At 40.4% G+C, this 14178-nt stretch overlaps 1 protein-coding gene across 2 annotated transcripts in view; it reads right to left on the bottom strand.

Annotated features, from left to right (window-relative positions):
• Nucleotides 1-10491: 10491 nt before the first annotated feature.
• The window catches only part of Gab3 (GRB2 associated binding protein 3), a 160855-nt gene continuing 157168 nt past the window's right edge, over nt 10492-14178 (bottom strand). For both annotated transcript variants that reach the window (XM_052171179.1, XM_052171178.1), the window contains exons 9-10: nt 13312-13428; nt 10492-12003 (exon numbers count right to left, since the gene is read on the bottom strand). In XM_052171179.1, the coding sequence (XP_052027139.1) occupies nt 11887-12003; nt 13312-13428 (234 nt within the window). In that variant the 3' untranslated portion in view covers nt 10492-11886. The remainder of the gene's footprint in view (nt 12004-13311; nt 13429-14178) is intronic.

The following is a 14178-nucleotide window of genomic DNA, read 5'->3' on the forward strand; positions in this document are numbered from 1 at the left end:
TCATGGACAGAATGAATGAATGTTTAAATGGACATAATAACTGGGAGGCTGCCACATGACAGTCTTTTAAAAGAAAGTAGCATGTATATGGATAATTTTCTTGCATGTGTATCTATATGCCACCTATGTGCCTGGTACTTGCGGAGGCTGAAAGAGGGCATGGGATCCCCTGGAACTGGAGTTAAAAGAAGCTTGTAAGATAACATGTGGGTACTGAGAATCCAACCCAGGTCCCCTGCAAGGTCAGCCAGTGCTCTTAACTATAGAAACATCTCTTCAGACCTCTTTTTTTGTTTTGTTTTGTTTTGTTTTATTCGATATATTTTTTATCTACATTTCAAATGATTTCCCCTTTTCTAGCCCCCCACTCCCCGAAAGTCCCACAAGCCCCCTTCTCTCCCCCTGTCCTTCCACCCACCCCTTCCCACTTTCCCGTTCTGGTTTTGCTGAATACTGCTTCACTGAGTCTTTCCAGAACAAGGGACCTCTCTTCCTTTCTTCTTGTACCTCATTCGATGTGTGGATTATGTTTTGGGTATTCCAGTTTTCTAGGTTAATATCCACTTATTAGTGAGTGCATACCATGATTCACCTTTTGAGTCTGGGTTACCTCACTTAGTATGATGTTCTCTAGCTCCATCCATTTGCCTAAGAATTTCATGAATTCATTGTTTCTAATGGCTGAATAGTACTCCATTGTGTAGATATACCACATTTTTTGCATCCACTCTTCTGTTGAGGGATACCAGGGTTCTTTCCAGCATCTGGCAATTATAAATAGGGCTGCTATGAACATAGTAGAGCATGTATCCTTATTACATGGTGGGGAATCCTCTGGGTATATGCCCTGGAGTGGTATAGCAGGATCTTCTGGAAGTGAGGTGCCCAGTTTTCAGAGGAACCGCCAGACTGATTTCCAGAGTGGTTGTACCAATTTGGAACACCACCAGCAGTGGAGGAGTGTTCCTCTTTCTCCACACCCTCTCCAACACCTGCTGTCTCCTGAATTTTTAATCTTAGCCATCTGGCTGGTGTAAGGTGAAATCTCAGGGTTGTTTTGATTTGCATTTTCCTAATGACTAATGAAGTTGAGCATTTTTAAGATGCTTCTCAGCCATCCGAAGTTCTTCAGGTGAGAATTCTTTGTTTAACTCTGTACCCCATTTTTTAATAGGGTTGTTTGGTTTTCTGGAGTCTAACTTCTTGAGTTCTTTATATATATTGGATATTAGCCCTCTATCTGATGTAGGGTTGGTGAAGATCTTTTCCCAATTTGTTGGTTGCCGATTTGTCCTCTTGATGGTGTCTTTTGCCTTACAGAAACTTTGTAATTTTATGAGGTCCCATTTGTCAATTCTTGCTCTTAGAGCATACGCTATTGGTGTTCTGTTCATAAACTTTCTCCCTGTACCGATGTCCTCAAGGGTCTTCCCCAGTTTCTTTTCTATTAGCTTCAGAGTGTCTGGCTTTATGTGGAGGTCCTTGATCCATTTGGATTTGAGCTTAGTACAAGGAAACAAGGATGGATCAATTCGCATTCTTCTGCATGCTGACCTGCAGTTGAACCAGCACCATTTGTTGAAAAGGCTATCTTTTTTTTTTTTTGGTTTTTCAAGGGTTTCTCTGTGTAGGCCTGTCTGTCCTGGAACTCATTCTGTATTCCAGGCTGGCCTCGAACTCAGAAATCCGCCTGCCTCTGCCTCCCAAGTGCTGGGATTACAGGCGTGTGCCACCACGGCCCGGCTTCTATCTTTTTTCCATTGGATGTTTTTAGCCCCTTTGTCGAGGATCAAGTGGCCATAGGTGTGTGGGTTCATTTCTGGATCTTCAATCCTGTTCCACTGATCCTCCTGCCTGTCACTGTACCAATACCTTGCAGTTTTTAACACTATTGCTCTGTAGTATTGCTTGAGGTCAGGGATACTGATTCCCCCAGACTTTCTTTTGTTGCTGAGAATAGTTTTAGCTATCCTGGGTTTTTTGTTATTCCAGATGAATTTGATAATTGCTCTTTCTAACTCTGTGAAGAATTGAGTTGGGATTTTGATGGGTATTGCATTCAATCTGTAGATTACTTTCGGCAAAATGGCCATTTTAACTCTATTGATTCTACCGATCCATGAGCATGGGAGGTTTTCCCATTTTTTGAGGATCAGACGTCTTTTAAAATGTGTGATCCTGAATGCCATGGTGTGGCCCTGGGAGTTCTTACCTAGGCCCTGAGCCAACTCCATTTATAGAAATAACCTGTTTTAGAAGCTCAAGGGTCACCAAGATGTGTGAAGATAATAGCTGACTCTAGTATCTTAATAGAAGAATCCCTAAAATCACTTTGGGCTCTTATTTGCATATATCATACCAAATAATATCCCTGTCAAAATCTGAATGGTATGCACTAACAGTTACCAGTTTGTTGTCTCTGCTTGGTGCTTACAGTTCAAGATGTGGGCTCTCAGCTAGTTGCTACAATCACCTTGCTTGTTGCCATATTTGTCACTTGTGATGGTGATGAATTTATAGCCTTATGAAACAAACAAACCCTTCCTTCTGTAAATTGCCTTGGTCATATACTTTATTACAGCAATAGAAAAGTAGCTAATACAATATTGGGAAAGTAGCTGCCTTTCCCAATCCATTTAATGGAAAATTATTAAGGAATTAATTGAGTCTGGCCATCATAGCTAATACCAAACAGTGAATTTGTAATCACAAGTTTGATGGCAAAGGGCTCTATAAAACCTGTGATCACTTTTAGTATGTTTAGACATGGACCTTGAATTCCTGATCTCTCCAATACATTTTTCATGATGGGGTGTTGTATTTTGTCAAATGCTTTCTCAGCATATAATGAAATGGCCATGTGTTTTTTTCTTTGAGTTTGTTTATGTAGTGGATGACATTGATAGATTTCTGTACATTGAACCATCCATCCCTGCATTCCTTGGATGAAACCTACTTGATCATAGATAATGATCATTTTGATGTGTTCTTGGATTTGGTTTGGGAGAATTTTGAGGTTTTTTTTTTTATCAACATTCATGAGGGAAATTGGTCTGAAGTTCTCTTTCATTGGTGGATCTTTGTGTGGCTGAGGTATCAGCTTAACAGTGGCTTCATAAAAAAAATGGGTAGTTTTCCTTCTGTTTCTAGGGTTTTGTGGAATAGTTTGAGATGTATTAGGTCTTCTTTGAAGTTCTGATAGAATTGTACACTAAAACCATCTGGCCCTGGGCTTTTTTGGGGGAGTGGTGTTGGAAGACTTTAAATGACTGCTTCTATTTCCTAGAAGGTTATGGGGCTGTTTAGATGGTCTAACTGATCCTGATTTAACTTTGGTACCTGGTATCTGTCTAGAAAATCTTCCATTTCATCTAGATTTTCCAGTTTTGTTGAGTATAGCCTTTTGCAGTAGGATCTGATGGGACCACCCTCACATCTCAAAGTAACCCAGAAATGTTGCTGTCCAAAGGAAAAATGGACAAAAAATGGAACAGAGACTGAAGAAAAGGCCATCCAAAGTCCACCCCCACCTAGGGATCTATCCTATCTGCAGACATCAAACCCCCACACTATTGTTGATGCCAAGAAATGCTTGCTGACAGGAGCCTGGTATGGCTGTTCCCTGAATGGTTCTACTAGTACCTGACCAATAGAGATTCAGATACTCACAGCCAACCATAAGACTGAGCCAGGGGACCCTAATAGAAGAGTTAGAGGAAGGACTGAAGGAGGTGAGGGGATTGCAACCCCATAAGAAGAACAATATCAACCAATCAGACCCCTCAGAAATCCCAGGGACTAAACCACTGAACAAAGAGGGAGGGACCCATGGCTCCAGATGCATATGTAGCAGAGGATGGCCTTATCTAACATCACTGGGATGGGAGGCCCTTGGTCCTGTGGAGGCTCAATGCTGCAGCGTAGGATATTAGAGCGGTGAGGCAGGAGTGGGTGAGTCGTTGGAGGAGCACCCTCATAGAGGGACAGGGATTTGGGTGAGGAGGCATAGAATGGGGGGTTGGAGGAGTAACCTGGAAGGGGTATATCATTTGAAATGTAAACAAATAAAATTGTTAATAAAATTAATAATAATAATAATAATAATAATAGTAAAAAGTGATAGCTATTCTTGGTTGTCAACTTGACTATATCTGGAACTAAAACTCCAAAATGGAGGGGCACACATGTGAGGGATTTTTGCTTAATATGAAGAGGGAAGATCCACTTCTAATCTAGATATTTGATATGCGAATGATACACCTTTAAAACAGATCTTTTGAGGTAGGAAGACACACCTCTAATCTGGGCCATGCCTTCTGCTCAAACCCTATATAAAGACATGAAGGAAGGTTTGCCTTTTGCCTGCTTGCCCTCACCTTTCTAGTAAGTTCATCCCTTCACTGGTGTTAGAACCTACATCCAGGATTCCAATGTATACTAAAAACCACCTGAGATATCCAGCCTCATGGACTGAACAACTACTGGATTCTTGAACCTTCCATTAGTAAACAACCATTGTTGGATTAGCTTGGACCACAGTCTATAACTAATTCTTTTTTTAAAATTCGATATATTTTATTTACATTTCAAATGATTTCCCCTTTCTGGCTCCCCACTCTCCAAAAATCCCATAAGCCCTCTTCCCTTGGGTTTGGAGAGATAGCTCAGCAGTTCAGAGCACTGACAGGGGTCCTGAGTTCAATTCCCAGTGATGCTGGCTCACAACCATCTATAATGGGATCCGATGCCCTCTGCTGGTGTGTCTGAAGACAGCTACAGAGTACTCATACACATAAAATAAATGCATTTTTTTAAAAAATTGCACACACACATACATGTTCATCTTATAGGTTCTGTTACACTGGAGAACCGTGATTAACCACAAGACCATTAGTCAAATCTCTGTTTCTGAATTTTGTGCTACTAATCATCCTTGGGGATCTGAACCTCCTTATTAGCTCCTACTCAGTGGCATGAGCAATAATCAAGCAAAGATTAGCACATAGAGTTTACATAATTGCCTCTTTGTCAAGAATGGAAATTATTGGTGGTACTTTGATGAAATGGGTAGGGGCTGTCTTAGTCAGGGTTTCTATTCCTGCATAAACATCATGACCAAGAATCAAGTTGGGGAGGAATGGGTTTATTCAGCTTACACTTCTGCATTGCTGTTCATCACAAAAGGAAGTCAGGACTGGAACTCAAGCAGGTTGGGAAGCAGGAGCTGATGCAGAGGCCATGGAGAGATGTTCCTTACTGGCTTGTTTCCCCTGGCTTGCTCAAGCTGCTCTCTTTTAGAACCCAGGACTACCAGCCCAGGGATGGTAGCACCCACAAGGGGCCCTCCCCCCCCTTGATTACTAATTGAGAAAATGTCCCACAGCTGGATCTCATGGAGGCACTTCCCCAACTGAAACTCCTTTCTCTGTGATAACTCCAGCCTGTGTCAAGTGGACACGCAAAACCAGCCAGTACAATTGACCCCTTGTCAACTTGACACACAAACACATCACTATTAAGCCTCAACCCTTACTTTCTTATTCATCCCCAAGATCTAAATAACTTTAAAATCCCACAGTCTTTACATATTAAAAGTTCAATCACCTTAAAATATTCAATATCTTTAAAATTCAAAGTCTTTTAAAAATTCAAAGTCTCTTAACTGTGGGCTCGACTAAAATACTTTCTTCCTTCAAGAGGAAAACATATCAGGGCACAGTCACAACCAAAAGCAAAACTCAAACTCCAATGGTTCAATGTCTGGGATCCAACTCACGGTTCCAGGCTCCTCCAAGGGCTTGGGTCACTTCTCCAGCTCTGCTTTTTGTAGCATACAGCTTGTCTTCTAGGCTCCAGCTGCCTGTACTCCACTGCTGCTGCTGTTCTTGGTGGTCATCTCATGGCACTGGCATCTCCAAAACACTGCTGACTTCTGCTGTTCTAGGCTTCACCAATAGCCTCCCATAGGCTCTCTTCATGGTGACAAGCCTCAATTCCTATGCATGATTCTTTCAGTCCTGGGCCATCAGTTTCAACTGAGGCTGCACCTTCACCAATGGCCTTCCGTGGCCTCTCACTGTGCCAAGAGCCTCAGCTGCTCTTCATGACCCCTTCATGCCTTCAAAACCAGTACCACCTGTGTGACTCTTACACAGAACCAAGTCCAGCCACAGCACAAAATACAACTGTGGCTATCTCTGGAACACACTCTCTGTACTCTCAGAAAACACTTCCTAGAAGATTTCACCTCAATGATGCTGGTTTCTTCTTAATCACTGCTAATTTCTTAGCTCCAGCTAACCAGCATCAATAGTCCCAGTAACACAAAGGTTCGATTTAGTGGTTCTGGCTTCTTGTTAATCACAGCTGATTCTTCAGCCCCAGCGAACCAAAACCACAGACTCTTCACAATCAAAACATGGCCCCTTTCAGAGTCTTTAATCTTCCCTCTGAAATTTCACAAGCCAGGCCTCCATCGTCTGTACTGTTCTTAACATTATCATCCAAGCTCCTACAGAACATTCCACAGAGCTCTTAACACTGAATGGATCTTCTAGCCCGAAGTTCCAAAGTCCTTCCACAGTCCTCCCCCAAACATGGTCAGGTTGTCACAGGAATACCCCACTACACTGGTACCAATTTGTCTTAGTCAGGGTTTCTATTCCTGCATAAACGTCATGACCAAGAAGCAAGTTGGGGAGGAAAGGGTTTATTCAGCTTACACTTCTGCATTACTGTTCATCACAAAAGGAAGTCAGGACTGGAACTCAAGCAGGTTGGGAAACAGAAGCTGATGCAGAGGCCATGGAGGGATGTTCCTTACTGGCTTGCTCAGCCTGCTCTCTTATAGAACCCAAGAATACCAGCCCAGGGATGGTAGCACCCACAAGGGGCCCTCCCCACCTGATCACTAATTGAGAAAATGCCTCACAGCTGGATCTCATGGAGGCACTTCCCCAACTGAAGCTCCTTTCTCCGTGATAACTCCAGCCTGTGTCAAGTTGACACACAAAACCAGCCAGTACAGGGACCTTCTAAACTCCGTTTGAAAAGTCCACTGAAGTACCCAAACCCCTCCTCCAGGATATTGTTTCCCCATTTGGCTTCCTGAGATAACTTTGAAATGATAATGACCCCTCCTTTATTTTCTAGATTATTCAGGGAACTAGATGCAATCTTTATTCCCCTTGGAGACCTTAGTTGCTTTGAAAAGTGAGACATACTAACCCTATGGTTATCCATTTATAAAGCTTTAGCTGTGACTAGAGAGGTGGTCCGGGCTTAAGAGCACTGGCTGCTTTTCCAGAGAACTCAGATTGGATTCCCAGAACCTATATAGCAATTTTCAACTATAACACCTGTCTTAGGGGATCCAATGCCCTATTTTGGCATTTTCAGGCACCAGGAATGAATGTGGTATATGGATATACATGAAGACAAAACAACCATATACATTAAATAAATACAATTTTGGAAAAAGCTTTGAAGGGAGATTCATCTTATTTGGATAGCTGTTACCAACAGCTCCTTTTGATTCCATATGGACCTTCAATCACTTACAGGCACCCCTATATCCAGAACTGTTTCTAGTTGATGAAGTTCTGTCTTTAAGCCACATTGTCTATAGCCTCAATGAATTCCAAGAGACTATCAAAGAATATGGTTTACAGGGACTGCATAATACATTTCAAAAAGGAAAGTGGACATATAATCTCAACACCAGCAGAGGAAGGACTACCATTTGATAAGGGATTGGGAGAGAGAGAGAGAGAGAGAGAGAGAGAGAGAGAGAGAGAGAGAGAGAAAGCTGTTTTTATCTATACAATTATTATTTATTTGTCTATACACCATCACTATAAGATAGTACATCTCTTTAGGTCTGCAGAGATCTGCTCAAAAGGGTGGGCTAATACCTAGTGATAGTTATGTATTTAACAATAACAGGAAAAGCATAATAGTAGCAGGAATCTTTCCTAAAATGGATTTCTCCTGGGCCTTTTCTATCAGAGCCATCATAAATTTTTTTTTAATTTTTATTAATCATTCCATTCCTTTATACCTCAAATGATATCCCACTTCCCGGTTACCCCCTTCACCAACCCCTCATCCCATGATATCCCACTTCCCAGTTATCCCACTACCCCATCCCATATCTGCCTTCCTCCCTTCCTTTTGCCTGTTTGAGAGTGCTCCCCCACCCACACACTCTCTCTTGCCCCACGACTCCAGCATCCCCCTCCTCTGGGGCATCAAACCTACTTGAGACCAAGGCCCTCCCCTCTTGCTGATGGTGGGCAAGGCAATCCTCTGATACATATATATCTGGAGCCAAAGATCCTATTAGGTACACTCCTTGGTTAGTGGTCTAGGTGGGCCTAACCACACAGTTCTCCCAGAGAGAGTCAGCTTTTTTTTAACTATTCAAGCATTAGTAGGCTCACATCAAGAGAGGCCCCATGACTAGCTGGACAACACAAACTAGATTTGATAGGGAAAGAAGGAAAAAATAAGTAATCTCAGAGTTGGGTGAGAAGAGATAGGAGCATGGAGAAAGTAGTAAGGGGGGAATCTGAAGGAGTATGTTCAAAATACATTTTATGATTTTCCTAAAGAATTAATACAATTATTGCAAAAAATCAGATAAATCTTGAATTTAACCAGAATAGCAGGTGCTAATTAAAAGGCATAGGAAAGGCAATCAGGAACAACATCTAACTCCTCTTTGGAAATGCCTGGGTTTGTTTTTTGTTTTTTGTTTTTTGGGGTTTTTTTTTTGTTTTTTGTTTTGTTTTGTTTTGTACTTACATCTTCCCCTATAGCTATCAAACTCCACAGATCTTGACCTGGATTTATCACTTCTGAGTTGAGGCACACTTTGAAAAAAAAAAACTCCCCAAAATACATAACTTTTTGGGACAGTAAACACATAAGTAACCATAAAATACCTGTTCCAATGAGATGATGAGTAAACTTTTTTTTTACTGCTTGTCCTGTCCTCATTAAAAAGTCCTGTGGTGTTGCCTGTCTTTGGTTCTGGCTGTTAATTTCTGCCTTCCTATGGTAAATAGGAAGTGTACCTTCCAGGTAAGAACTCATTTCTTAGATGAGTCTAGATTATGCCCAAGAAAGTACACAAAATAATTGTTGTATCTATGAACTCTAGTATTTATAGTACTTCTTGACTTCAGTGGTGGATATCCACTCTTCCAAGGGATCGGTAGAATCAATCACAACAGTGCATTAGGAAGTTTCTTCTGTCTCAAATGTGGTTGATGAATAGGATGTTTTCCAATGACCTATTAATATAGCTCAGAATCAAAACGAACCCAGAAAGAACTTTTAATAGGAAACCATAATGGCTAAACAAAACCAAATCAATCAATCAACCAACCAACCAATCAAACGAACAAAAAATAAAACCCTCCATTTTATGCAAGGCATCTATCTTGGTACCCACTAGTCTCTGATTCCAGTCCCTGGAACTTAAGTTTTCAGTAACCCTGACTCAGTGACTGCCCCCCCAATCCAGAAATGTACAGACATAACCATCTATTTGTCATATTGTGACTAACTGCTTTTTGGCTTCTGTAACCTGCTCATGCAGACATTCAGGTTGCCTTGACTACCTAATCTTTGCAGAGTAAAACAGCTCTTGGTTTCCTCGTGTAAATACTCTAGGGGTTTTTTCCTTTTAAAATACTTTACTCACGCTCCTCCTCATGGCAATCCCAATATTTGCTCAGAGATTGTTGCCCTGCTAGTAGTAACCAATAAATCCTTTAATTATAATTGTGTTGAGTCCATGATCTTTTCCCAGGGATCAGTGCCAGGAGCCATCAAGGAATAGCTAAATACTAGCAGATGATCTTCCTGAGATGGTTCTGCCATGAAATGTAAAGCTATGACTGTTTTGCCTCTTTAGGCAAGGGTAAGGAGAATACATTTTAGGAAACATTCCTGGTATTAATATGCTTTTCCTGTTATTATTAAGTATATATAACAATCACTAGGTATTAGCCCACCCTTTTGAGCAGATTTCTGCAGAACAATGAAGATGTTAGTGATGCTATATAGACATATAGATAACTTCTTTTTTTGCAGGGTCTACAAATAATTTTTATTGAAATTGAACAAATAACACAACAGTCTTCCTATGCTGGGGATCACTCTGCCTAAGCCATTTCCCATACTCTAGGAGCACAGAGCTTCCACAAATAATCATTTTTTAAAGCTATCTCTGTATAGAAATCAGACTCTGCCCCAGCATTATCATAGTCTAGACTATTTACAAACCTTCACATTTTAATTACACCCTTTATGTTATTTCTTCCTCCTTTTTATCCTTTCCAAGGAGCTCCAGTACTTTCCCTTAACAGACCCTGAAGGAAGGGGTAAAGATACTGTAGGAGAAGGGGGTGGGGGGATGGCTTCTAGGACAGCCAGGGCTATATAGAGAAACCATGTCTCGAAAAAAAAAATTAATAAGTGAAAACTTCAGTCACAATTCCTCCTTATAAAACTTTTATTAATGCCAGAAATGAAATAGTAAAGGTGAAATAAAATTTAAAAATCAATATCATTGTTGGTACAGAGATGATATGAGTGGAGGAACTAGGGAGATCATTAAGAAGAAGAATGCTTATGGGGCTTATTCAGTTTGGATACTGAACAAAGGTCACAATGGTTCAGGTAATTCCAGCTCTATCGTGAGGCATCTACAGGTAGGTTGCTTTGTACCTTTATAGGCAGGCTATTTGTGCCTCAGGCCTCCTTCTTCCCTAAGGAAAGCTTAACTACTCACTGTTTCTGCATTTGCAGCTTTCCCAATTTGCAGACTTAAGGCTTCCTGTTCCCCATTCTGCACTGGGAATAAAATAGAAAGGAGCTACAGAAAACAGAGTGAAATTAATAACAGTACTGTCCTATTCAATTGGATCATAGAGTCCTCAGTAAAGTGTCTATTGAACAGTATACAGCTGAAGCCATGTGCATTTGACTCAAAACGGTCTCTGCTATAATTCCTAGGACAAACACAGGCCCTTGATTAGAAGCACAGCCCTTTCTTATAGTACATTGCTCTTTACTAAAGTTGGCGTCCTGAGTGACAGGCAACAGCAACAGAATAGCAAACTGAAGTCGTGTCTTCATTGATACTAATGTCATCTGATATGCTCATCATGGAATCTTTATGAGGAGTTATACTTCAACTTTTGCAATATCTAGACAGATCCATTACCCCATCACTGGAATTGTACTGCATTGGGAACATAAGTGATTGGCCCAATGAAATATTTGGTGTAAAGATTTAAGAGTAACTACCACCTTTGCTAGACATGATCTCCTCAACTATGTCTTCAGGGATTGTGGCAAGACAATCTCCATATCCTCTTTGCTAGGATAATTTATTATTATGAGCAAGGTGTAGGAGATAGGACATAACTTCAAATACCGAAGGCAAATGATGTAAACTTGTTGGTATCAATTACTGACTGCAAATTTTGCTCTAAATATTTTATTTGACAAAACTTTAACAGAGTATTTGGAAAAACATTTTTTGTAATCATTGCTGTTGTTTCTACACAGCCTGAATAAATGACATTTTAAAAATACATTTCTATCTTTGACTCGAGCATTCTCTTTCTCTTTCTCCCTGACTGTGGAATTGATGGCAAGCATCCCTGATGCTGAAAAAAATGACCCTCTGCCATATTGGGGACTAGACTCCTTGAACTCAACATACAAGGTGTTTTCTAAAGGTTTTTGCCAAGAAACCCCCAAACCACACATTTACTGTTGGTTTTTCCCATACTGACCACTGGTTTGTTTTTAATGAAAAAAATTGCAAATGTATTCCCAAGCTTCTCTGTTGCACACTTTGCCCAAGCCTCATGCTTTGGATTGCCTCTCATCAGTCCATTCTTGCTTGGTGCTCTGGAGAGCTTGTGTCTTCTGTTCATCCACTTGAACATAGTCTACTCTCTGCTCTTCTGAAAGGAGAAGTTTCTGATAGGGAAGAACAAAAAAGGTTTTATTTCATCTTAATTTAAACGTTCTTTGATAGGTTATATTTGCTCTCTATAGAAACTTGATACTACATGTATTTGTGGTTTTGTAAGCATCTCTTTAGGTATTTGATTTGCTTAGATCAATAGGATACAAATGGATGTAATATGTACTGACACAAGTAGATGCATCCTAGAATTCAGTTCTCTCTTTTTTTCCTCTACCAAGAGCTCTGGGTTGAAGATTGACTGTAACACAATGGCCTTGGCCTGAGATATTCTTTCTTACGATAGACAGCTAAATGTTCCTTTGTGGCTGTAAGCACCAAAGATTTTCTGCTTTGAGTGGAAAGCTTACTCAAAGTAACAAATTTCCTGCTGAACTTGTTACTATAACTTGTCTCGCTCTTTTTTTTTAAATTTATTGATATATTTATTTACATTTCAAATGATTTCCCCTTTTCTGGACCCCCACTCCCCGAAAGTCCCATCAGTCCCCTTCCCTCCCCCTGTTTTCCCACCCAACCCTTCCAACTTCCCTGTTCTGATTTTGTTCTAAACTGCTTCACTGAGTCTTTCCAGAACAACGGGCCACTCCTCCGTTCTTCTTGTCTCACTGACTTTTCTTCAATGTCAGAACAGTGTTTGGGGATGTAAAAAGATATACACAAATGGAATCTTTGTATAAACCCTGTTCAATTAGTTGGATTTTATTCACTAAACAATACATTCTTAGTGTGGATCATGACCATCCCTTTCTCACATACCACCTTCCATTTTATGGCTGGCAAGTGAGTGCTATCAGTTAATAGCTAATATCACTAATCACTTAGTCCTCACAGTCCTTGAAGTAGGTGGTATTATTTCTGATCCCTACTCTACAGAGGAGAATGCTACCCAATGGAGTTGAAACTACATTCAAGGACCTTCACTGAGATCTAGTTCAACTTAAAGCTCCTTTCATCATTCCTTAACAACCAGATAGACTATACTATTAATTTTTCCCTAAACTGGTCCTTCCTTTGCCTCAAGAGTGCTGTGTGTGCCCCCACCCTCATCTCTGCCTAAAGATTTTTTCCTATACCTTTCAGGGCCCCAAATTTCAAAATTATGAATATTACATGTATCTATACACAAGCACCCAACAGGAAATATACTGAGACTTCATTCTTTCAGGGTGGCAAGATTAAGGTTAATTTTAACATTTTGATCATACATATCTGCACTTCTAAAATCTAAAGCAAATACACATGGTTTGATCATTAGAAAAATCTAAGCAGAAGTAGAATTACCTGGGAATTGTTCCTACCTGCTGCACAGGGGCTAGTGATGTTGAATTGAAGTCCAGGTCCAAATAATCCAAGCTGAATTTCTTTGTCCAAGTAAGAGCACTGCTACTCAGGGAATTGACTGTTCTGTATTCCTCCTAGGAACCAACATCACAAGATTGAGATAAATAATGAATAGCTAGGTTGTGTTTGGGAAAGAATGATAGTTTGGGCTTCATCCAAGCAGCTGACACCAGATCATAAGAGGGTGATTTGAAGCTTGCACATTTGAGTAGAAGGTTACTTTTCAAATACAGTACAGAAAGTTAGATGCACCTGTTGCCATGTCCATCTATATATTTTAATGTGGGTTCCGGGCATCTGTATTCTGATCCTCTTAGTTATGCAGCATGAACTTCTAATCAGTTAATGTTCTTAATTAACATAATAGATATTGATGGCTGATTATATTAATAACTCATTTTTCTGAGTATTGGTGATACAATTTTTAAAAGGTTTTTCCTTTTAGCAGTTTTATTTTCTCCCATCTCTTTTGGCCTCTGTCTTTCATGTCATAGATTTCTCAAAGTGGCACATAAAATTACTGTTGTCACTCATATTTTAAAATGAATGGTTAAAGCTGAGACTGGTGGCATACATCCTTAATCCCAGCACTAGGGAGGCAGAAGCAGATGATCTCTGTGAATTTGAGGCCAGCCTGGTCTATGTGGTGAGTTCCAGGACAGTCAGGGGCACCTGATGAGATCCTGTCTCAACAAAAAATAATAATAACAGCAAAAACTAAACTAATCAAAGAACAATGAAAGCAAATGATCAGAAAGAAGACTAACATGTGGTGTTGGAGAGATGGCTTAATAATTAAAAGCATACCACTGCTCTTCCAGAGA

This window comes from Apodemus sylvaticus, chromosome X (assembly GCF_947179515.1).
Source record: "Apodemus sylvaticus chromosome X, mApoSyl1.1, whole genome shotgun sequence".
Lineage (NCBI taxonomy): Eukaryota > Metazoa > Chordata > Mammalia > Rodentia > Muridae > Apodemus > Apodemus sylvaticus.